Here is a 21,479-nt window from a genome sequence, read left to right as displayed (position 1 = left end):
TTTTCACCCGGGGTCAGCCCTCTGCTGCCTGGGGGCCAGGACAGCGTTAGGTGCTGAGGAGACCGCGAGGCTGTGCCTGGCCTGGTCCCCGTGGCACCTGCCTGCGTGTGTCACGTCACTCCTTTCTCCTCCCTCCCGCCTCCTCTTGAGGAAAAGAGGGGGCTTCCCAGATTCCTCAGCACTGCCCCATAGCCGCGATGTCTGTGGATGGAGCTTTACCTTCTATAACTCGTTTTACAAAAAGCAATTCATCACTTTGTTTTCTCCAAATAAAATGGGACGGATATCATTTTTTTCCCTAACTTTGCCCCCAGCCCCCATTCTGAGCTGGTGGGTCCTTGGGGCAGGGAAGGGGTGGGCATTATTTGTACATTTGCATTTGGGACTAATCTCTTCCAGCCGGAACATCCTCACTCAGAGGCAGGCGGGAGGTAGTGGCTTTAACATACTTAAGCGTGTTGCGCGGTACATGAGCTGTGCAGGTGATAATGCCACATGCTTCCACACATAGGACCTTTACCATATGCCGGGTAAATGAGAGTTCAAGTTGCTTCCTTATCTGGAACTCTGAGGATGTTTGTAATGAAAACTTGTTGGCCACAAAACCCTTTTCTTATAGAATCTTGAGGGCCTGACATTCCATGGGACTTGTTTTGGGAAGTGGTGGCTTTTGGGGACTTAATGAACCTCCATTTCAGAAAAAATTACAGATTTCTGATCAGCAAAAAGCTAATGATCAGGTTATGAGGTCTTGCTGCCCAGTACAGTAATTGCCTAAGGGTGGGAGGATTACCTTAAGAAATGGATTTTTTTTCTTGAATATTTTTAATATGTACATTGGTTGGGAAAATAAAACAACTGTAGTCACTCAAATTTTTGGGAACGTCATGGAGTGGCTAAATTAAGATTTTGTTTATTAGTATCGTAAAATTCTTCAGGAAGTTTCAAGTGGGATAGTTCCGACTGATGTTGGAATGTGTTTATGAAACAGTGTCTCTGGGCGTAACGGCGGCTCCGCGTCAGAGCCTCCCCCGCCCCTGACTGCCCCCGACCACCCCCTGGTTCCCGGAGGAGGCAGAGAGCAGAGACATGCCGGTCTGAGTGCCCTGGGCACCCGCTCTCCACGCTGCCTCTTTCAAAAATATCCTTGTAGACTGTGGCTTCCCCCTGCCCTGGCTAAGAGTTGAGCTCAGAGAGGCCATCACCGAGGACGACCAGGCCCGTGAGGCTGTGCAAGGACTGGGCTTGTCTTTTCCTGGCCTGAGCAAGGGTGGCCAAGTTCAGGAACCGTCCCCGAAGTGGGGTGGAGAAGCCCTGAAACTGTGGTGGCTTTGAACTCAGGGATGCGCAAGTTAGTAAGTTAACATTGCCTCGATGAACTTCCAGAAGTGTCTGGCTTTTAAGAAATGGTGTGTAAGACAGTGAGACGCAGGAGGGGCGCTTCAGCTAACACCCGGCTTTCTTGTCCCGTAAATCCGCAGCTACTGCTGGCCGTGGAGCTGCTGTCACCGGCTCGTGGTGCAGCCTGGTGACGCCTTTGCGGCCCCTGCACCTCGCTCTCCTCCACTCTCCTCGTCATGAATGTAGGGGCCACGAGGCTCTGTATTCAGAACTCTGAGTGCAAATTTAGGGTGGGGAGGAGTCTTTCTGCTTGAACACAGATGTCCAGGGAGCGGGCAGAGCGCGTGGATGCTGCTGTGGGGACAGATGCGTGGTGCCCGCGGGGTGGGCCCATCAGGGTCCTCAGTAGTTGCTATCAGGGCGGCTCTTTGATGCGCTTGGATTCCTGGACAACTTACCTGCCTCCAGGTGGGCAGGACCCAAGAGCCTGTCACCGGAGCTGCGAAGCTGTGCTCACTCCCTTTAACCACTGAGTTAGATGCGGGCTTGCTGCATCGGGGGAGAGGAGCGAGGGGCAGGGCCCAGGCGGGGACGGCCAAGGCAGCCCGGGACCGGGTCCGTGGGCTCTCCCCCTGGGCGGGGCCTCTGGTGCCCTCGGTCAGTGTCCTTGTGTTTCCTGGATTGACAAAAGCTCTCGTCTTTGCTGAATTCCAGAAATGGCTTCTGACCTCCCCGGCGCGGTGACGCTGCCCGTAGCACCCATGGCGGCCTCCGGACAGGTGAGGATGGCGGGGGCCGTGCCCGCCCGTGGAGGAAAGCGGCGCTCCGGGTAAGCGACCTCAGCGTGCCTGGGAACCGCGCTTGCGTACGTGAGCCACCCCCTGGCCCCGTGGGGTGCGTCCTGTTCAGCTTTTGCAAGGCCTCGAACTCTGCACGTGATGGGCCTCTGAGTGGCTGGGCTTCAGCGCCCTGCTGGGACCTCGTCTGCGTGCCTTCTTGGGGAGAATGAGCCCTGCAATCCTGGCCGTGGCCCAGGCCATCACCCCGAGGAGGCACTTCCCCGGCCACGTCCACCCCCTGAGCTGCAGCCACTGGGCAGCTAGACCCCTGGCGCTGCCGCCCTCTCCTCGGGCTGCCGGTCTTTGCTGGGTGCTGGGCGGCTTGCAGGACACGCTGCTCCGTGGGTGATACTGGTAGTGTGGGAAGTTCTAGCAGGACCGGAAGGATCTCCCTCCCGAGCTGCTGGGACCCAAATGGCATCGACTCAAGTGTATTCTGGCTCAGAGCTCAGTCCACCGAGCCACACCAGCCAGGGCTCAATTTTCTTTTCAGTGAAGTATTTGGTACACAGCGTTTCTCTTGAAGTGAGATCGGTGTGTCCTTTTGACATAATTTCTAAAAGCACACAGACCCTCCCCACCCCCGACAGCAGAAGGCACCAGTCGGGTGCAAGGCCTGGGCAGGGGCAGGGGTGCTGTGTGTGAAGACTGGGGATGGAGCAGGTTAGGAGGAAAAGCATGTTCAGCCTCAGCATGACAATTTCAGGTTGTACAAAGCACGGTGTGCGCCCAGCGCCGTCCTCAGAGGGGCCCTGGGATCTGGGTGGTTCTTGGGAGGGCAAACAGGGCCGAGAAGGCGAGCTCCGCGGCTCTGCCGGCTTTCCCTGCATCAGCGGGATCCCACCCGCCCAGGGTGCTGAGGCAGCCCCGTCCCCACCCACCACTGCCCTTGCCAGCGGAGCTATAATAAGCCAGGTGGGTGCCTGGGGCAGGTCCTCAGGTAAGCTGTGTCCTGAGATGCAGCCCGTCTGCCCTGGGGCCATTGGCAGACACAGCCGTTCCATTTAACCAGCTGCTGCTGCTCCTGGGCCTGAGCTCTGCGGAGTCTGGGTTGCTCTCAGGCTTATCAAGTTACTGTTTGTTAAAGAAGATTCCAGGTATTTTTTTCTTTTTTTAAATTCTTTATTTGTTTGTTTATTTACTTTTAGAGAGAGGGGAAAGGAGAAAGAGAGGGAGAGAAACATCACTGTGAGGTTGCCTCTCACTTGCGCCCCCAACTGGGGACCTGACGTGCAACCTAGTCATGTGCCCTGACTGGGAATCGAACCGGCGACACTTGGCTCGCAGGCCGGCGCTCAATCCACTGAGCCACAGCAGTCAGATCTTCCAGGTCTTTTAAGATTGTTTTCAATGTTTGCGATCTCTAGCTGCCATCCATCCTGGGGGCCAGAGCCCCATGGAGTGCCCAGCAGGAGCTCTTGGAGGAGGGGGTGGGCTGGGTCTGGCCGAGTGCAGGTGGAGGGTCAGGACGAGGCGCCCTCTCTGTGTCGGGAGTGGTCTCGGCGCCTGTGCCAGGAGCTGTGGCCGCCCCTCCTGCAGGTGTGTTCTGGTCGGTGCCCTGCTCAGGGGGCCTCCCACCCGGCCTCCGAGCTCCTGACCGCCCACCCGCCTGGCGTGGCGTCCAGCCCGGGACTTCTGCTTGCTCCTTGAGCTGGGCTCGGTCTTGTTTCTGCAAGGCCCTCCCAGCCGTCCCTTTCTGTGCGGATCACAGCATGACACTGGCTGTGGAGGGGAGGGTGGCAGGCTGAGGCCCAGCCAAGGACGCAGAACACCGAGAAAGAAGAGACAGAGCAGCCGAGGACACAGCGCCTGGCCAGGAGGACGAGGGCGCAGGCCCTTCGGGCAGACATGGGCGCTGACACCCTGCAGGGGGCTCTTCCCAGGGCTCCTCCTTCCCAGGGCCACGTGCCTGCTCCTCTTCCCCATCGGAGGAGGGAGCCGTCCAGCCCGGGTCCTTGCGGCCGAGCCCCAGTACGCAGGGACGCCTCCTCCATGTCTAAGCACAGAAGGCTCCGTTTCCCAGGGCTGTTTCCATAGTAATCCTCGCAGCTGATGTTTCTGCATGTTTTGCTGAAACCCTGTGACTGAGGCTGTTCTAGAACTTGATGTCCTCTTCGGAACACAGCCTGCACGCCTAGCCGAGGACCTGGGTGACCCCACACAGGGCGCGTGCCCCCTCTCCAGGCTGCACGGTGTTCTTCCACCTCCGTCCCTCTGAGAGTGTGGCACAGTTGGAGAGGCACAGGAGTGGACAGCGGGGGGAGGGGGTGGACAGGGGACAAGGCGGCCATCAAGGGCCCCCTCTCGGCTCGTTCCTTGCCTGGTTCTCCCACTCTGACCGGTTATTCTGGTGGCAGGAAGTGTCCCAAATTCCCAGGGTATCTACCCATCCCGCCCTAGCATTTCAAAGCCAAGTGGAGCTGACCCCTGTGGGCTTGGGCTCCTCTTGGCATCACCCAGCACTGTGGACGCTTTGGGCTTAATGCTCTCCCTTCCCCAATGGCGTCCTGGCAGGCTTCCTAGGCTGCCGGTGGTGGGGACACAAGGTGAAGATTCAGAAGTTTCAGATTCTTTAAAAAGTGATTCAACTTGTAGGAAACAGGAGCAGAAGCTATTCACCCGAACTCTGTTTTTGCAGAGACCTTCCTGGTCTCAGCAATGGCGCGGCAGGGGCGAGGCGTCGGGGGGCTCCCACAGGGGCGTGCTTGGTGCTGCTGAAGCCACCGGGGAGTGGCAGGGATTAGATGTCTGTGCCCGCCCCTGCGCAGCTGCGGGCAGCGACGCCCCAGGCCCTTCCTGCTGCCTTGGGGCCCAGTGCTGGGCTTCTGAGAAAAATGATTTCTAAGTTGCGCCCAATTAGGCCAGCCTCACAGCCCCTGGCTGCTGCACCACGGCCCAGCGGAAGGCGTGTTGACCAGAGCAGATGCTTTGCTGGGTTGCTGAGCGTTTAGAGACAGGCACGGTGGGGGCCCTGCACCATCCATGTCTGAAGGGAGAGCGTTTGCCAGCTCCGGTGTCTTGTCACCTTTGTTTGAAGATGCCTCAGGCGGGTCCCAGGCGGCTCCGTGGCTGTCCTTCTGGGACCCGGGTATCGGAACGGCCTTTTCTAAGAGCGTGAGTGAGTTCTGTGTGGTGGCTCATACTTGATGAAGCGTTATTACTTCACAGCCCTGCTAGGGAGACTCATACCCCTTATACCTAATCACAGGCCCAGAAGCAGCTGCCGTCTGCGGCGCTTTAGCAAGGTGAGACTTGGAACCGGACAGCAGGATAGTGAGGGGGCCTGCGTTCGCGGCCCATATCCGGAAGATGCATACGTCGCCCACTCCTTATACCGAGTTCTTTTAAGTGACCACTTAAAAAAGTCTCACCTTCGTTCCTCTCCCTTATTATCCAGATGCTTCGGTGCCACAGAGACAGTAAAAGGCGTAAAACGAAGGAAGGTTTAGTGAGAGTCTCCCTAGTGGGAGCAGCAAGCGTGGCTCTTGCTGTCCTGTCTAAAGTGGCCACAGAGACCTGCTGGCAGTCTTGGCGGGCACAGCTCTGAAGCCGCGTGTTTCCTGTGTTGCCGTCAGCCGTGAGGCCTGGAGGTCCGGTGGGCCACCCTGAGGACGTGAGCCTCTCCCGGTTCACCCCACCACACGCTGTTCTGGTGACTAAATCTGATGACCGTCTGCGTGCGCTCACATGCGCAGGTGGGAGGCACAGTCTCGTGGTTCCTTGTTTTTGTGGAAAACTGGGCGGACCTGGCCCTCGCTGGGACCACGTGGGGGTCATGGTCACCCACTTGTCTGCCGCATGGCTGTCTGGGTGCAGGACAGAGCTGTCTGTGGGAAGACGAGGGTGACCGGCTGTCCTGGCGGGCCTGGACTTCCCCAGTTTTAGCTCTGACACCCTGTGTCCCGGGAATCCTCTCCGACTGGGAGAGTCGGGATGGCAGGGCACCCTGAAGCCCCTAAAAGGTCGTGCGGGCCAAGGAGGGAGGGCTGGCTAATTGCATCTTGCAGGGCCCAGTGACCGCACTCACTGCAGCTAGAGCTAACAGGCAGTTTCAGGGTTCCTGTACCCCCCATCCACTTGCGGTTTGGCTCAACGCTTGCCTGAAGCCCCTGGAGTTTTGAAAACGGGATCTCTTTCCTGAGCCCTGAATGGGTCCTGAGAGCCCAGGGGCCTTGGGGAGCCATTGTGCTCATTCCGGGGGTGGACACCAGGTGGCAGTGTGGCTCTGCGCCCGTCACTTGCAGGAAGGACGAGGTGGGGGCTGAGCCCCTGTGCGTGGTTGGCGGCGGCTTTGCTTCACTTAGAAGTCGTGCCTTTGGGCCTTGTTTTCCTAGAACACAGACTCGCTGCAGCTGCTGGTTGGTGCGTGGCGGCCCTGGCCGTGTCATCAGGGGCGCTGCCTGCCCCTCCCGGTGGCGGGTCTGTGGTCTTCACCTCTACGACCCCCTTCGCGTCCCTTTCCTCTGGCCTTGCTTTTCTCTGCACAGGTTTTAACGGGACCGAGAAGGCCCTCTCTCCCGGGGCCTTGACTCCTTTGTTCTTTTGTTCCCAGCAGCTCCGCTGCCCTCTTGTAGGGACGTCCAGGGTCCCCAGGGACCCTCCCGGGCAGACGGAGACCCAGATGAGAGTTGTGGCCACACTGCCCGCAGACAACACAAAAGCAAACCCATGGCACCGTTTCATTCAAGTTTTTTTAATCCTCACCCGAGGATGCCTTCTTTGACTTTTAGAGAGAGAGGAAGGGGGAGAGAGAAACATCAGTGTGAGGATGAAACGTTGATTGGCTTGCCCCGTCCCTCGACCCCATGCATGCGCCCTGAGTGGGGATCAAACCTGCACCCTCTTGGTGTATGTGGGGCGACCCTCCAGCCAGCTGAGCCACCTGGCCAGGGCTCCCATGATACCATTTTAAAGGAGAGAATGCTCCTCTGCCCTGTCTAATCCTGGTGCCCACGTCCCCTTGGTTACCCCAAAGCCTAGAAAACACGATTCATCCCAATAGGGATGTGCTTGGACTCAGTGGCTCTTCCTGGGCAGCTCGGCCATTTCCTGGTGGCCTGGGTGGCCTCTGCCTCCTCCTCCAGTTGCCATGACCCACAGAACTCCGCCCTCAGGACCGGGGGTGGGGGTCATGTCTCCCAGGTGTCCGGAGCTGTGGTCTTCCACACCTACTCCGTTCTGGCTGACAAGGACCTTCTGGGTCCTGGCTGCCGGGCCGCCCAGCCTTCCTTCTGCTCAGGATTCCTGGGGGCTGGGCCTCACCTAGTCCTTCGGTCGCACTAAGAGCAAGCTGGGGGGAGTGGGGGCTCTGAGGCATTCGTCCCCAAGGCGCCCCCTCCCCTGGACGTCCCGAGATCCGAGACATCGGAGCCAGTTCTCATTTTGCCCCGAAAATGCTGGGTGCCCCTTATACTAATTAAGTGCCCATCTGCCCCGCTGATGTCTTCAGCGCGGACTCCGCTGACGTCAGAGAACACGGGATTCTTGAGGAGAGTTTGGGATATTGTTTAAACAAATATCTATCAAGACTTTTTGTTTTATGTTTATAGTGAAGGGCCCGGCAAAGTGGGGATAGGAGTGTTTATTTAGTGAATTTCAACAAGCAGGCAACCACGTGGAGTGGACGAGGCTCCCAGTGCGCACTTCTCCCTCCACATTCACTTATTTGGGCCCGGACTTTAGAGCGGGGTGGCCTTAAATGTCCTTTTCATGTGGACGCGCCAAGGCCGGCTGCATTCTTTCGTAGCCCGGACAGCCGTGGGTCTTCTTCTCCTCCGACTCCCTCCATCGCCCTTCAAACTCCCTGTTTTAAACTCCTGTGAGCTTTTTCAGTCTGTTCATGGGCCACAAAGTGAAATAGAAAAGGAAGTCTCACTGCAGCATAAGTGATGTGGGGGGCGCAGCGTCCCCACAATGAGGGGAGGCGAGGAGCGCAGACCCTCTGGCTCAGCGGGAGGGCCCGGCGGCAGCAAACGTCCCCTCCCACATGCTCGTGCTGTGCGCACCAAGGACGTGAAGGCCGTGCGTTTGGCCTTTCCTTGTCCTGAGCCTGTGTGATGACCATGTGGAGATACTGTTTCCCTTGCTGCCAGTGGTGGGGGTGGCTGGACAACCGTCTGCCCGAGTCAGGCCCCTCTGTGCCCGCTGCTGCCGTGACCAGCGAAACGTCCTGCCTGTCATGATGCTCACTCGTGACCTTGACTTTTCAGAATGGACTTTGATGATGAAGACGGGGAAGGTCCCAGCAAATTTTCCAGGTGAGTTCACTTTCTGTTCCTTCGACGTAAAGGAGCCTGTAGCCAGGCATCCCCTGACTGGGGCAGACACGATTTTCCATGTCTCTTGTCACCGACAAAGCCATGGCCTGTGGTTTGACCCCACGCTTGTCCCCCGTTCTGTGCCCAGTGACGGGAAGCTAGCAGCAACCCTGCCACATCCCAGCCCAGACTGTTGATGGTTAAGTAAGAAGGTAGTGACTCTGTTGGCATTTTTCAAACAGTGACTGCCAATGTTAATGGGTTTCTTGTTAAAAGACAGCCACAGAGTTTAAGTTTAGATAAACAGTCAAGATTTAGGCCTCATATTCCACCACAGAAAATAAGGAGAAACCCATGGAACCTGGGGTTCAGGCCCTGTTCTGGATATGAAGTTGGACTCTGGGTTCCTAGGAACTGGGTGACTCGCTGGCCCCGTGACAGCGTCTGTAACCGGAGTACAGACCACCCCGCAGACAGGAGCGCGGCTCAGGGGCCGCTGGTTCCGTGTGTCACATACAGAAGGGGAAGGTGGCCCAGTCCCACGGCTCACTATCCTTTTAATTTTTTCCTGTTTTGTTTGGTAAGCTATAGTAGGAGGTTTGGCAGTGGGAGAGAAAGGCGCAAACCGCTCCATCAGTCTGCACTCACTTCACTTATGGAAGGGCCTGCCCGGACACTCGTCCCCGTCCGCCTTCCAAACATCCCTAACCTTGGCTGTGGGTGACCTTGGACACCTGCCCCCGCTGACAGGCACCTTCCTCCGGCCTCCACATCCACAGTTCAGATTGACAGCCTCGGTTATTTTCTAAACACCTTTAGGAGAACGATGTCCGTGTGGAGCCCCGGGCCTGCCGACCTCCCCAGGTGGCGCGTCCCCCTGGCGGCCACCGTTGCTGTGGTTCCTTCCTCCACATTGTGGTTGTGGACGGAGCACACGCTCCCTGAATCCAGGCGGAACGTGCGTCTCCATGTAGGCCCAGGGCTTCCCGGGGTCTCGCAGCCCGCGTGAACGTGCTTTGCTCCCTGACACTGGTCCCTCTGTCCCCCTGCTGTGGCTCTGGGGGAGGGAGGAGGGAGGACGGTCAGCACTTGACCCCTGATGACGCTCGAGCCTCTAATCCAAACAAAACGGGAACATAACAGAGTTTGCTGTTTCCCCTGGTGCAGGCCGGACCCGGGCTGGGACGGTCAGGGTCTCCCGGGGCGGGTCGCAGTGGCGGGCGCTTTGTTCCTGACAGGGAGCTGACCTTGGGAGTGAGGGCGCCCGCCTCCCCCTGCCCCCCTCCATCCCCGAGGGCCCTCGCCTCCCACAGCCTCCCTTTTGGGCAGAAACAATGAATTTTGGTTTCTCTCATTCAAAATTCCCCTTGAGATAACATTCCAAGCTGTGTCCCCTTAGGAAATGATGGTTCCTGGGGTCTCGAACAGAAAGAGGAGGAGACGTGAGGGATGAGTTTGTTTGACCTTGAAGGTCCCTGTCAGTGATGAAATGGCTGGGCAGGGTGACAGGGAACCTGTTGTGCTGGGTCCCATCTTTTAACCGTAGACTCTCTGTCGGAGTCCAAACCCCAGCTTCGGTCTTTCCTCCACACGTTAACAATAAGAGAGGAAGACGGACAGGCTTCCCAAATGTTGAGTTTGCGCGAGCCAGCTCCACGGGACTCCATCACATATGGTCGTTGATGGGCCTGCCAGGCAGTGGGTGCATTGGAGCTGCTCCCAGTTGGGGGGTGTGCATGAGGCTGTCCCCCACCCCGGTGGCTTTCCTGGTAGCTCTGGCTGCTATCCAGGGGAGGATGTGAATTCTTGGTGCTTATTACCAAATCCCTAGGTTCATGGGGGACGATTTCAGGACCTTTAGTGATGAGACCAAAGCCCCTGCAGAAGCCTGGTCCCCGACACAGAGACCAAATCTTGCTCAGGTGTCAGGGAGCTGCCCTGCCCAGTGTGTTCAGAGCACCCAGCCATCCTGCGCTGGTCCCACTCCCTGGTGCCGCTGCATCCTGTCAGCCGGTGACCCTGACCTGACGCTTCTCTCTCCCCCTCCTGGTGCGCCTCCGGGAAGGGAGAACCACAGTGAGATTGAGCGGCGCCGGCGGAACAAGATGACCCAGTACATCACCGAGCTCTCGGACATGGTCCCCACCTGCAGTGCACTGGCCCGCAAGCCCGACAAGCTGACCATCCTGCGCATGGCGGTGTCGCACATGAAGTCCATGCGGGGCACGGGGAACAAGTCCACAGATGGCGCCTACAAGCCTTCCTTCCTCACTGAGCAGGTACCTGTCCCTCAGCGTCCTGGTGGGGAAGCGGGGCCCCAGGCTGGGGGAGGGATGCAGTCAGGACCTTGTGTCCTCGCTGCCCCAGGAGGCTGTCTTCTGGGGTGTGGGTCTGACCTCTGCGTCCTTCCAAGGACATTCAGCATCCGAACAATGTGCCTGCCACGCTGGCGCAGGGAGAAGTCAGCAAACGCCACCCGGTTCCATGGGCTGGGGGAGCCGGGGTCAGGCTGGTCATTGTGTTGGTAGCAGTCATACCAACTAAGTGACAATAAGGACCATTGTCGCGGCACCTGGCGGCCATTTTTCCGGGCCTGGTCGGAGGCAGACCTTTCTGTGTGTCCTTTCATTTGCCCCTCATTCAGGCCCAGGAAGCAGCCTCTGTGACTCACCCCTGTTTGGTAAAGGAAGTTGAGGCCATTTGCCTGAAGCCAGTCAGCTGCTAGTTGGCAGGGCCCGGTGTTGACACAGGTTGGTCGGACCCCAAAGCCATGTTTGAACAGCTCTACTAGTCTCTGAATAGTTGGGAAGCACAGACCCAGGAGATGGTTAGTGGGGTCGTATTTTAGAAATGGACGTTGTTCCGAGGCCTCGTGCTGCACGCTGGTTGTGGGGGAAACGGGCAGACACGCTCAGCTTCAGTTTACTCGTCTCTGCAGCGAAGGTGAGCTTTGTGCTTTCCTGACTCAGGGGCTGTGCAGGTGAAGAGCTGCTGGATTGAAAGCCCTTCGTGTGCAGCGCGGGGCATGGGGAAGGCAGCGGGATGCGTTGCTGGTGAAGAGCAGTGACAGGTGCCCCCGTGTGCAGCTGCAGGGCCCGGAAAGTAACGGAGTGTTTGGGAGGCACCGAGCTGTGGCCCAAATGAAGGAGCGGAGGTGTCCGAGGTCCTCAGGGGGGACGTTCCAGGACAGAGGCAGCCTTGGTGGCTGGGAAGGAGCCCCAGAGTGTGTGTGGAAAGGCGGGGGCCCGGGCGGTTTGACTGGAGGAGAACAGGGAGCAGGGAGCATCGGGCAGGAGTGGCAAAGGCGGGTGTGCGGAGACACGCCCTGGGAGCGAGGGCCAGAGAGGACGAGGGATGAGGAGGCGGCGTGAATCTGTGCCTGGCGTGGGGCAGGCATCTCGTCTTTCATCGCTCAGTGGCCCGCTGCCCACTTGCAGGCAGTGGCGTGGCCGTGGCCGGGAGGACGTGGAGCCTGGGGGTTCAGGGCATAGGTAGCTCCCCCATCGCATGTTTGTGGTGACGGGCAGGGAAGGTGGCAGGAGCAGAAACCTTAGCGCACAGTGAGGGGTGAGAGCCGGTGGGCAGCCAGCCCGGGGTGTGCTCTGTACCCACTCACTGCTAGGACGAGCAGAAAGCTCTTCCCTCCATTTCTTGAATTTGTCCAAACACCCTGCTGGGGTGATATTTGAACTTGATCTTTATTATCCATGAGTGAGCCAGGGCTAAGCTGCTGGAGTGGAGAGAGAGAGGGCAGTTACACAGTGATTAGTTCCACCCATGTTTCTCTCGGTGACCTGGCATGTTTCTGACGATAGAGCGGCTGCCTGTGCTGAGAACCTCCTGTGTCCTTCCCCCCAGGGTCTCATTTCACCTCATGAAATCTCACAGGGAAAAAAGCACAGAGAGGGGAGTCTTTGCCTCCAAAGTCCATGCCCTTTCTGCCTTACTGTCGGTTTAACCAAGAACGGGACCCTGGCCGTGGGTGCCGTGCTCCTGGGAGACAGAGATTGTGGGTGGTGGTAGGAAGAGGGACCCGCGGCGAGCGTGAGGCTCTGTCCCCCGAGCCCTTCCCACAGTCCAGCAAACGGGACAAAAGCGAGAACACACAGATGAAGTCATCAGCCTCCGCCTCCTCCCCGCCAGTCACAGAATCCGCTCCCCTCCCAGACATCCTGTGCCATTTTCTGCCGTCCTTCCTGTCGGCAAGATCTTCCCCAAACCGAAAATAAAAGTGCTGACCGGCTCCTCAGCCTTGCGTCAGCATCTCGGAGGTGCATAGAAGAGATCCAGAGCAAGAGAAATGAGTGAAATGAGCCCTTCCTTAAATATCCACTTCCGCCCTCATTTCCCAGGCAGAGGAGGTTAGAGTTCTGACCCAGTCACGGGTGCAGGGACCCTTACCAAGCCCCTATGTTCCGCTCCCCAGCAGGCCCATGTTTTGTCATCATGGGGGCGGACGTAGGGCAGGGCCACATGCAGCGGGCCCTTCATCTGTGCTGCAGAGGTTTCCATACACGATCATCTTGGGACAAAGATGCCCAGCAAGAGCACTGGCCACCCACTGGCCCGAGCAGGTGCACGGTGCTGGGAAGTGCTCCTGTGGCTTCGAAGGCACATGGTGCTTAGTCTTTCAGCTCTGGCAGGGGCAGTTCCCGTGTCACAAGCAGAGAAGGACCCCTGGGCTCCATGTGAGGAGGATGCAGCTGGGCAGCTGCTCTGGAGCCACCTTCAGGCACCGCAGAGAAAAGATGTCTCTTGTGACCCAAGTGATGTTGCCCCTTCCATGTCCCTCTTGGGCTGATGACAAGGCGTCCTGCTGCCCAGTCCCTGACCCCAAGCAGCTTCCTTCCTGCCTTCGCTGCCAGTCCCGAGCCCGGGGAGCCCGTGTGGCTCCGGGACTGCTGCCCGAACCCCTCTGCTGCTGTAAAGTGATGTGACGTGGACAATGCTTTATGTCCTGCCACCACCTGGGATTACGCTGAGTCTGGTGAGGTGTCGGCTCTCAGACTGTTCTGGCAGTTTGACAGACGTGCAGACATCAGGTGGTGCTCTTCTACCCAGTGCCAGCATGCAACTCAGAAAGCACAGAAGTGAGAGGACGCGGTGCCCTGGGCGTGTGGCATGTGGTGGGTGGGGAGTCACACGGCCCCTTTCCGTTTGTCATCCCACTGTCCCCTTCTCATTCGTCTCCGTCCTCCTTCTGTTCCAATGGCATGGCTGTGGTTTGAATATGTAGGTGAGGCCATTCACACCTGTGACAACCCCGCACCTTTGATCCCTCCTGTTCTCTCGCCCCCTGAGCTGGACATTTCCGCTCTCTCCCTCAGAGAGGACTGGCTAGGACAGGGCTAACCGCGTTTAACGTGGCTGCATCTTCGGGCTGGTCCAAGCTCTGTGCATTTTTAAAAATTTATTTTGCAAATTAAAAAAAAAAAAAAGCAATCATGGTTTCCCAAACTGGTGTTGGAAAGAAAGTTGAAGGTTGCCAGTGAGAAAACTGGATGGGCTGGTGTGTGCCAGTTCTTTTTCCTGGTGACGCTCTTTTCTTTCCAGGAACTGAAGCATCTCATCCTGGAAGCGGCGGATGGGTTTCTGTTTGTGGTGGCGGCCGAGACGGGGCGGGTGATCTACGTGTCTGACTCCGTCACCCCCGTGCTGAACCAGCCCCAGTCAGAGTGGTTTGGGAGCACCCTCTATGAGCAGGTGCACCCCGACGACGTGGAGAAGCTGAGAGAGCAGCTGTGCACCTCAGAAAACTCCATGACAGGTCAGTGTGGCACCCTCGGGGGGGCAGTTGGACCCTCGAGACAAATTTCTTTCAGCAAAGAGATCAGGAAACTGCAGGTCAGAAGAAGCTGCCTCCAGGGGAATGGGTATATTTGACTTCGCTTGTGCAATGGCTTCATTTCTCCTATCCCATAAAAATTCGTTTTTAATTTATCACTGCACCCTTGCCCCCCTGTATTCTACCTGCAATTAGAGATATTGCCACAAGGAGGCGCTGTTGATATAGTAGCCAGAACTACATACTCTGTAATGAGGTTTGTGCCTCATGCGTGACCATGTATGATCCCCTGGCCCAGCATAGCAGGTCTGGTCAGAGTAGCTCAGCCCAGGCTTGGGGGACCCAACTTGCAGAGGGCAACCAGGCAGCGGTCAGCGGGGCCCCGCGCGTGTGAGGGCTGAGTGGTGCCAAAGCTCCACGACGGAGCCGGACGGCCCAGGAGTCTCCAGGGTCCTGAGGGACCCGTGGTTCTTAAAGTGCGGTCCCTGGGCCAGCCGCACACGTGTCCCTTGTCAGCTTGCTAGACGGGCAGATTCCTGGCTGCACCCCAGACCCACCGACTCAGAGCTCTGGGGGCCTCGTGACCTGCACGTGCACCCACCCTCCAGGTCATTCTGATGTGGGCAGCGTGAGCACCAGCAGTCACCTGGCCTCGGTCCACCTGGGCTTTGAGTGCGCCGGGCCCGTGGATCTCTGAGCTTCACTCCCCTCCTTGTAAAGATGGGCCTGGTGTTGTTTTGTGAGATGTCTCATCAACCGTGAACCTGAAGGCAGACGTGGATTTGTTCTTGGAAGGGAACCCTGGGGTCATCAGGAAGTGTGCTCCGCGGGCCAGCGTCTTAGAGGAGCAGTGTCCCAGGCCCCTTCCCAGGCTTCTCCCCCGGGATCTACATTTTCGTAGACCCGCAGGGATTTATGTGCATGTGTAAATCTGAGATGCTCCGAGTGAAGGATTTAGCACATCGTGACGGGGGTGTCCCCTGCCGCTGGGACTGCCATGGCGTGGTGGCGGTGGCCCCAGCAAACTCTGCTGCCTGGCTTGGGTCTGCCCAACTCCCAGTCCAGGGCCGGGCCTTTGGGGAGAGCAGGAGGAGGAGCCCATCTGAAGGTTTGTGCCCAGGGCCCAGGCTGGTCGGCATGGGGATGGTGCAGCGGCCCTCGGACCTCGCTCTGTGAGCGCACACATCCCAGGCTGCAGCCCCAGGCTCAGCAGGGGGTCTCAGGGGCACCAGACAGCACCCTCCACTGTGCAATAGGAAGACAGGACTGGAGGGCGTCCTACTATCACCCTGTGAGGACCCTGCATGTGCAGAAACCCAGGCTAGTGTGTGACGGCGCAGGGGGCAGCCAGCGTTCTGTCCCAGCTCACCTGAGGCAGCTGGGCCTCCTGCCTAATGCTTTGCAAAAGGGCCCGAGGGCAGAAGCCTGTCGCGCGCAGCCACACGGTGGAGTCCTTCAGCAGGATGTCAGGCAGAGGACCGGTCCTGCAGGGGTCCTCTGAACTCTGAAGTCCCCCCGGCGGCATCGGCGCTGGAAAACGATGGACTGCTTCCAAGTGTCAGTCACGGAGGTAACTTCATGAAAACCACACGCGCACAGGATAGATTATTTCCCTTGGAATGCCCGAGCCCCGGCCTTGGACGAATGCTGGCAGCTGGAATCCTGAGCATGCTGGGCAGTCCATTTCTTGCCGTATTAGGTAACGGATAAACGTAGCCAAAAAAAAAAAAAGATGCTGAGTTTATCTGAGTCAACTATTATAACACTGTTATTGGGTTTCTGTTGTTTGAAATATAAATAGTGTTTAGTGGCAAGAAAAGCATGTTTATGTGATCCAGGCCCCTTGGAAATGGCACAATGATGTAGCAAACACTTAGGCACCGAGAAAGCGTTTAGCGTCGGGCTGGGCTCAGAGGCGGCGGGGGAGCGCACGTGAGTCAAGCCGCAGGGCCCGGGGCTGGTGATTTTTCGTGTCTTTGCTGTGACTACCCCGCTGGAAACTGCAGCCCACAGAGCTCTGTTATTCCAGATGTTTCTTTGGCGCCTATTCATTTCTTGTGAAATATTTATACAACCTGCCTCGTGTTGCTTTGCTCCATGCATAGCACACTCATGTCGTCGCGTGGTTTGCGTTCTCCTCTCCTATTTTATGTTGAAAGGTATTTCGTGAATGTGGACAGAGTTCCAGCTCGGCCGATGGCTCGGGCCGCGTGCCAGCAGATAAAGGAGCCGGCGCGGTGTTCTCGTGCACGCGGCAGACGCCGGCCAGGGGGCTGGGAGCTGTGCAAGGAGAGAGAGCTCACAGCAGCTGTGTGTGTGTGCATGTGCGTGTGTGTGCGTGTGCGTGTGTGTGCCCCTGCCCTTGGCGTCAGAAGGCCTGGTGACAGTTCCACCTCACGACCCTCTGCCTTGGGTCAATGATGTGACCTCCCCAGGCCTCAGTTCACCCTCGTGTAAATGCAGACAGCCCCCCATCCCCTACAGGACGCACCGAAGCCTGAGATGGCATGGAATGTTGCTAATAATTGTGTTTGAGAATTGTAAAGATTCTGTTCACTTTTTAGTGATTGAAAAGTATAGTTAAACCTTGGTACAGGTGGCGGGGTTCCTCCTATCCACCTGCCCTGCTTTCTTTCTCTGAAATGTGTCTTGGGCTTCGGACACTGTTGACAAGGGAAGGTTTGCATTTTTTTTTCTTTTGCAGTGACAGGGACGTGGCCAGCTGCAGCCCTGCCAGTCTTCAGGGTACAGAACCAGTTAGCAAACACAGAACTCTGATGGCTGGGGCTGGTCCCCGAGCTGCGTCTCCTGAGGCTTCCTGGGAGGGGGGGCCCTGAAGCCTGGGCAGGACACCCCATTCCCTCGCCAGTCCGACTCCTCTCTTGCCCTGTCCTTGCCCCGCCCCGTGTGTGAGGGTGTCCTGCATGGTGTCCAGAGCAATAGCTTGTTGGGGAAGGAACCCTAGTGAAAGCACACCCAGGCCCGGCAAGGCTGTGGGCGACCATGCCGTCATGGTGCTGAGAGGGGCTTCTGGGGGCTGGGAGGTAGCCACGACTGTGAGCCCTCTGTTCACAGAATGTATGCACCACCAGCTGGACCCCCCCGACCCCCACCCTTGGGCTAGAGAACTGGCCTCTTCCCCTGCAAATGAGACCCTGCGTGGGTAAGAGGAGGGAACCCCGCAGCCTCTGCCCAGCTGGGCTGCTGCGGAGTCAGGAGGGCACCCGAGAAGCTGGGCGCAGGGACCCCCGGGGGAGAATGGTCTTTCCCGAGAGCAGTGAGTGAGTTGGCCCTGCCAACGGGAGCTGATGAGCTTCTGTCGGTCCACATGCATGTTTTCTGTCCCATTAGAAGAGTGAGTGAGACTGGAGAACTCTGATTCTTGCTTAAAATCCACGTGGGTACAGCCGTGCAAAAGAGCCGTGGCGGTGTTTCTCTGATTTGCTACAAATCACCTTCGAAGAGCTCCTCAAAATTCTCATTTCCGTATCATGGCTTTTCTTTTCTCAAAACCAAGAGCATCCCAGTGGTTCTCTAAAAACAGCAGCTTTGTAAATAAGTTTTTAAAATCCCCAGCCCCTCCACCTTCAGTGGGGTATGAGGCTTATATCATTGGAAGTCCCCTCCCCCACTTTTTTTTTTAAAGAAAACGAATAAAATATTTAGTATAAAATAAATAGATAAAAGCCCAGTCCTGAAACAGTGCAGTGCACGTCGGATTGTTAGTAGATCTTTAAAAAATGCTGATGTTGGGGCCCAAGCCCGTTTCTCTGGATTTTACAATGTGGTGAAACCCAGGTATTTGTGTTTTTAGAAGCGACCTGGTGTGACCCCCTGGTTAGGGAATGACTGCCCCCCAGTAAAATAACAGCCTCCTGTGTTTACGCCAGGAGAGAAATTCCAGGGAGATCACAGGAAAAAAGGAAACATAATGTTAACATTGTAATCAGCCGGCAACATAGTTGATAAATGAGCAGCTCCCGAGGATTAAGCGCTTTCTGCAACAGTTGCAACTTTTTAATCTTTTGTCTTCACTTTGATGTGGGAGGAAAAAATTAGACAAAGTTCTTTTTTCTTCTCCATCTATAAAAAGCAACTGTAACGAAAATAAACCAGTCATGTTGTTTTTAAGCAGATATTAATTATTTGGAGTTACTTTAGAACGTTTCCAAAGGCAAATGGAATCATCGCTTCCTGCTGGTGAGACCTGGGTTTCTGGAATATTCTCACGTGATGGGCCTATTTTGTAATGCTTTGGCTAAAAAAACAACTTGATTGCAAAAAACCTCAGCCTGATCAGGAACATTAACATAGTTTCCTTTAGTTTCACTAAAAAAAGACACATTTCTTTCTGAAATGTCATGACTCACGGAGAATAGTTAAATGGGAATGTGGGCGGAGCGCTGATCCTTCCTGTTTATGGCTTTCTCAGCAGGAGCTCATAGTGCAGACCGAGCACGTTCAGTTTTTCCCTTATTTCTGCGGATTCGTCTATGACAGCGCTGAGCCCGGACTCCAGCCGCGCGCGAGGGCCGGGCTCTGATGCTGGGTTCCGGTGAGGACGTTCGTTCCTCTCCAGTGAGCTGTTTCCAGCGTCATGCTTTGACCTTGAGTGTCCATATCCTGTGACCTAAGGTCACAGGTGCTCACATTGTGGGGACCTCAGAGGTGACCTGGGCCAACCCTCCTCTCAGTCACGCAGCTTCCTCCACACACACCTGGAAGGTGGGCGGGTGCGCGGCTCCCCCGTGAGCATCCGCAGGGCAGACTGGCTGTCCTTTGTCGTGACAGACATGTGCCTAGGGTGATATCCCCCTCCAGTCCTCTGGCCGCTGTTCTAAGCTGGCATTGTTCGTTCGGTGGGACTGGGAACCTACTCACACACGTGCACACACACTCACACACACGAACTCACGCATGGCCTGGCAGTGGGGGTCAAGAGCAAGGACTTCGGAGACAGAGTCAGGAAGCCCCTGGGCGGAGGAGGACCTCAGGCCTGCCCATGAGGGCAGCTAAGGTTTTGTCCTTTGTGGCCTGATAGAGCCAGTGTTTGCAGCCCCTGGGACAGAGCTGGACCCTCACTGTCCCGGGCCTGCAGGACGGCAGCAGCCTGGCCCGCGGTGGAGGGCGACCCCAGTGAGGCCAGCTGCACGTCCTGTTCTAATCCAATGGGTGCGTGTTCAGCGCACGTCACTGTGCTGGGGCTGAGACTTTGGCAGCGTCGAAACAAGCCCCACTCGCCGCCCATAGCGGAGCTTTCGTGGTGGCTGGGGGAATGGGTGACAGAGGTCACATGGTCCCAAGGGGACACCACAGGAGGCTGCGAAAACAGAGTCAGGGACCCTAATCCCCATGTTAGCAGTGGTGGGGCGAGCGCATGCAGCCTGGGAGCTCCTCTCTGAGGAAGTGGTTGTGCACCTGGGGTCTGGGGATGGGAGCGGGGTCAGCCATTATAGGGCCTGGGGAGGCAGGGAAGGACTCACCACGCCTGGGAGGCGGCCAAGGCGGTGGAGTGCCACGAGCCAGGCAGGCCAGGCCTGGACAGCCACGGAGGACGATTACGCACCCGAAGTTGACTCAGTGCAGAAGCAGCCCCTGAAATGATGTCTAGAGGGTCTGATTTGCCTTTTTATCCGTAGAGTGTTCTGGGGCTGGGAAGGAAATGGCTTTCTCTGGAGGGGAAGGGGAGAAGGAAGGAACGGGGCTTCATTCCCACACTGCACGAGGTGCTGTGTGAAGTGAGTGCACTCATATTTGTCATTTCGTCCTCACAATGAGCCTTCTGGGGAGGGGCGACGTCCGGTGGTCCCAGCCCCTCTGTTGAAGGGACCGTCCTTTCCCCATGGGAACGCCGCTGCCCCCCTTGTCAGACACCCGCCATCCCTGTGAGCGGGTCTGGTTCTGGGCACTGGCCGCAGGCGGCTGGCTCTGCACACTCCCCGCCCCGCTCCCCTCTCAGCCAGTCTCTGGGGCAGCGTCTGTGCGCCTCTCCCCGCACTGGTACTCTGTCCTGTCCTAGAACTCTTGCTGGTTGGCTTCTCGGGCTTCTCTGCTTCGTTTTCTAAACTAAGGGAGTCACCCGGCCGGGGAGGGTGCCCTGCCTCAGCGGCAGCTGGTCATGTCCTCCTGGGGGTACGGCGTGGGACTGTGGGGCTCCTCCTGCCTGTTTCCTGACTCTTAGGGGTCCCTGACTGGCCTCCGCTGCCTGGTGGCCAATGCTTTTGCTTTTTTTTCTTTTTTTTTAAGATTTTATTTATTTTTTAGAGACCGGAGAAGGGAGGGAGAAAGCGAGGGAGAAGAGCATTGCCCGTTTGCCTTCCATACGCGCCCCGACTTGGGGTCAAACGCGAAGCCTGGGTACGCACCCTGACCAGGAATTGAACCTGTGATGTTTTGGTGCATGGGATGACACTCCAACCAACTGAGCCTCCTGCCCAGGGCCTCACCTGTTTGTTTATTCTCTGCTCCTACCATTTATGAAGCTTTGAAATGGTTTTGGTCAGTGTAATTTCTCTTCTAGGGTGAGCTGTGGCTGCTGTGGCCGCAGTGGCCGTGGGCCTGAGCGAGATGCCTGTGGTCGGCAGGGACACCCCCCGCGGCTCTAACGGGGCCCCAACCCTGCAGCAGCCTTGTTCCTCTTCTCGGGGCAGGTTGGCTGCGATAAGTCACGGTGACCTGAGAGCTGTGCCCCTGGCTCCCCAGCTCCTTGGTCTCCTCCTTCTTTCTTGTAGTTCTGGAGGCTTCTGTCGGGGATCCTCTCGCTTCTTTCCCAAGCAACCACTCCTGTGTATTTGCTGAACCATGGGGCTGCCCATATCCACCTCCATCCCCTCCTAGACGCACGGTTTCTTGGAGAAATCCCTTGGGATTCTGACTTGTTCAAGCATCTCCCACCGTTTTTCTGCATGGGTGCAGATCGTTCCTGCTACTTTTGTGTTCTTGGATCATTTCGTTACCCACTGCAGGCACGGCGAGGCCAGACATTGCCTCGGATTGCCTTCTTGAACTCCCCATCCGCCTGGCCCCTCTCCATGGGCCAGGCGGCCCTCGGAGGAGGAGGCTTAATCTGTTACCGTTCACATGAAAGCCCGCAAGCTCGCATTGCTGGCATTCTTGTAGCATGATACCCGGAGAGGAATGTATTTCTTTAAATCACACTCCGGTGTATTCTAAACAGGATGGAGAATTTGTACTTTTGTCTACAGATTATATAGCAGAAGAGGTGCCGGCCGCGGGGGGACAGTAGGGGTGATGGCT

General features: G+C 57.1%; 1 protein-coding gene across 1 annotated transcript in view; it reads left to right on the top strand.

Annotated features, from left to right (window-relative positions):
- ARNT2 (aryl hydrocarbon receptor nuclear translocator 2) overlaps positions 1-21,479 on the top strand; it is a 60,885-nt gene that overhangs the window by 6,561 nt on the left and 32,845 nt on the right. The window contains exons 2-5 of the mRNA XM_090263847.1: positions 2,056-2,170; positions 8,390-8,437; positions 10,503-10,716; positions 13,991-14,204. Coding sequence (XP_090119973.1) covers positions 2,056-2,170; positions 8,390-8,437; positions 10,503-10,716; positions 13,991-14,204 — 591 coding nt within the window. The remainder of the gene's footprint in view (positions 1-2,055; positions 2,171-8,389; positions 8,438-10,502; positions 10,717-13,990; positions 14,205-21,479) is intronic.

Source organism: Furipterus horrens, unplaced genomic scaffold (assembly GCF_987537825.1).
Source record: "Furipterus horrens unplaced genomic scaffold, mFurHor1.1.pri manual_scaffold_16, whole genome shotgun sequence".
In the NCBI taxonomy this organism is placed as follows: Eukaryota; Metazoa; Chordata; class Mammalia; order Chiroptera; family Furipteridae; genus Furipterus; species Furipterus horrens.
This window is presented reverse-complemented; position numbering and strand designations above follow the sequence as displayed.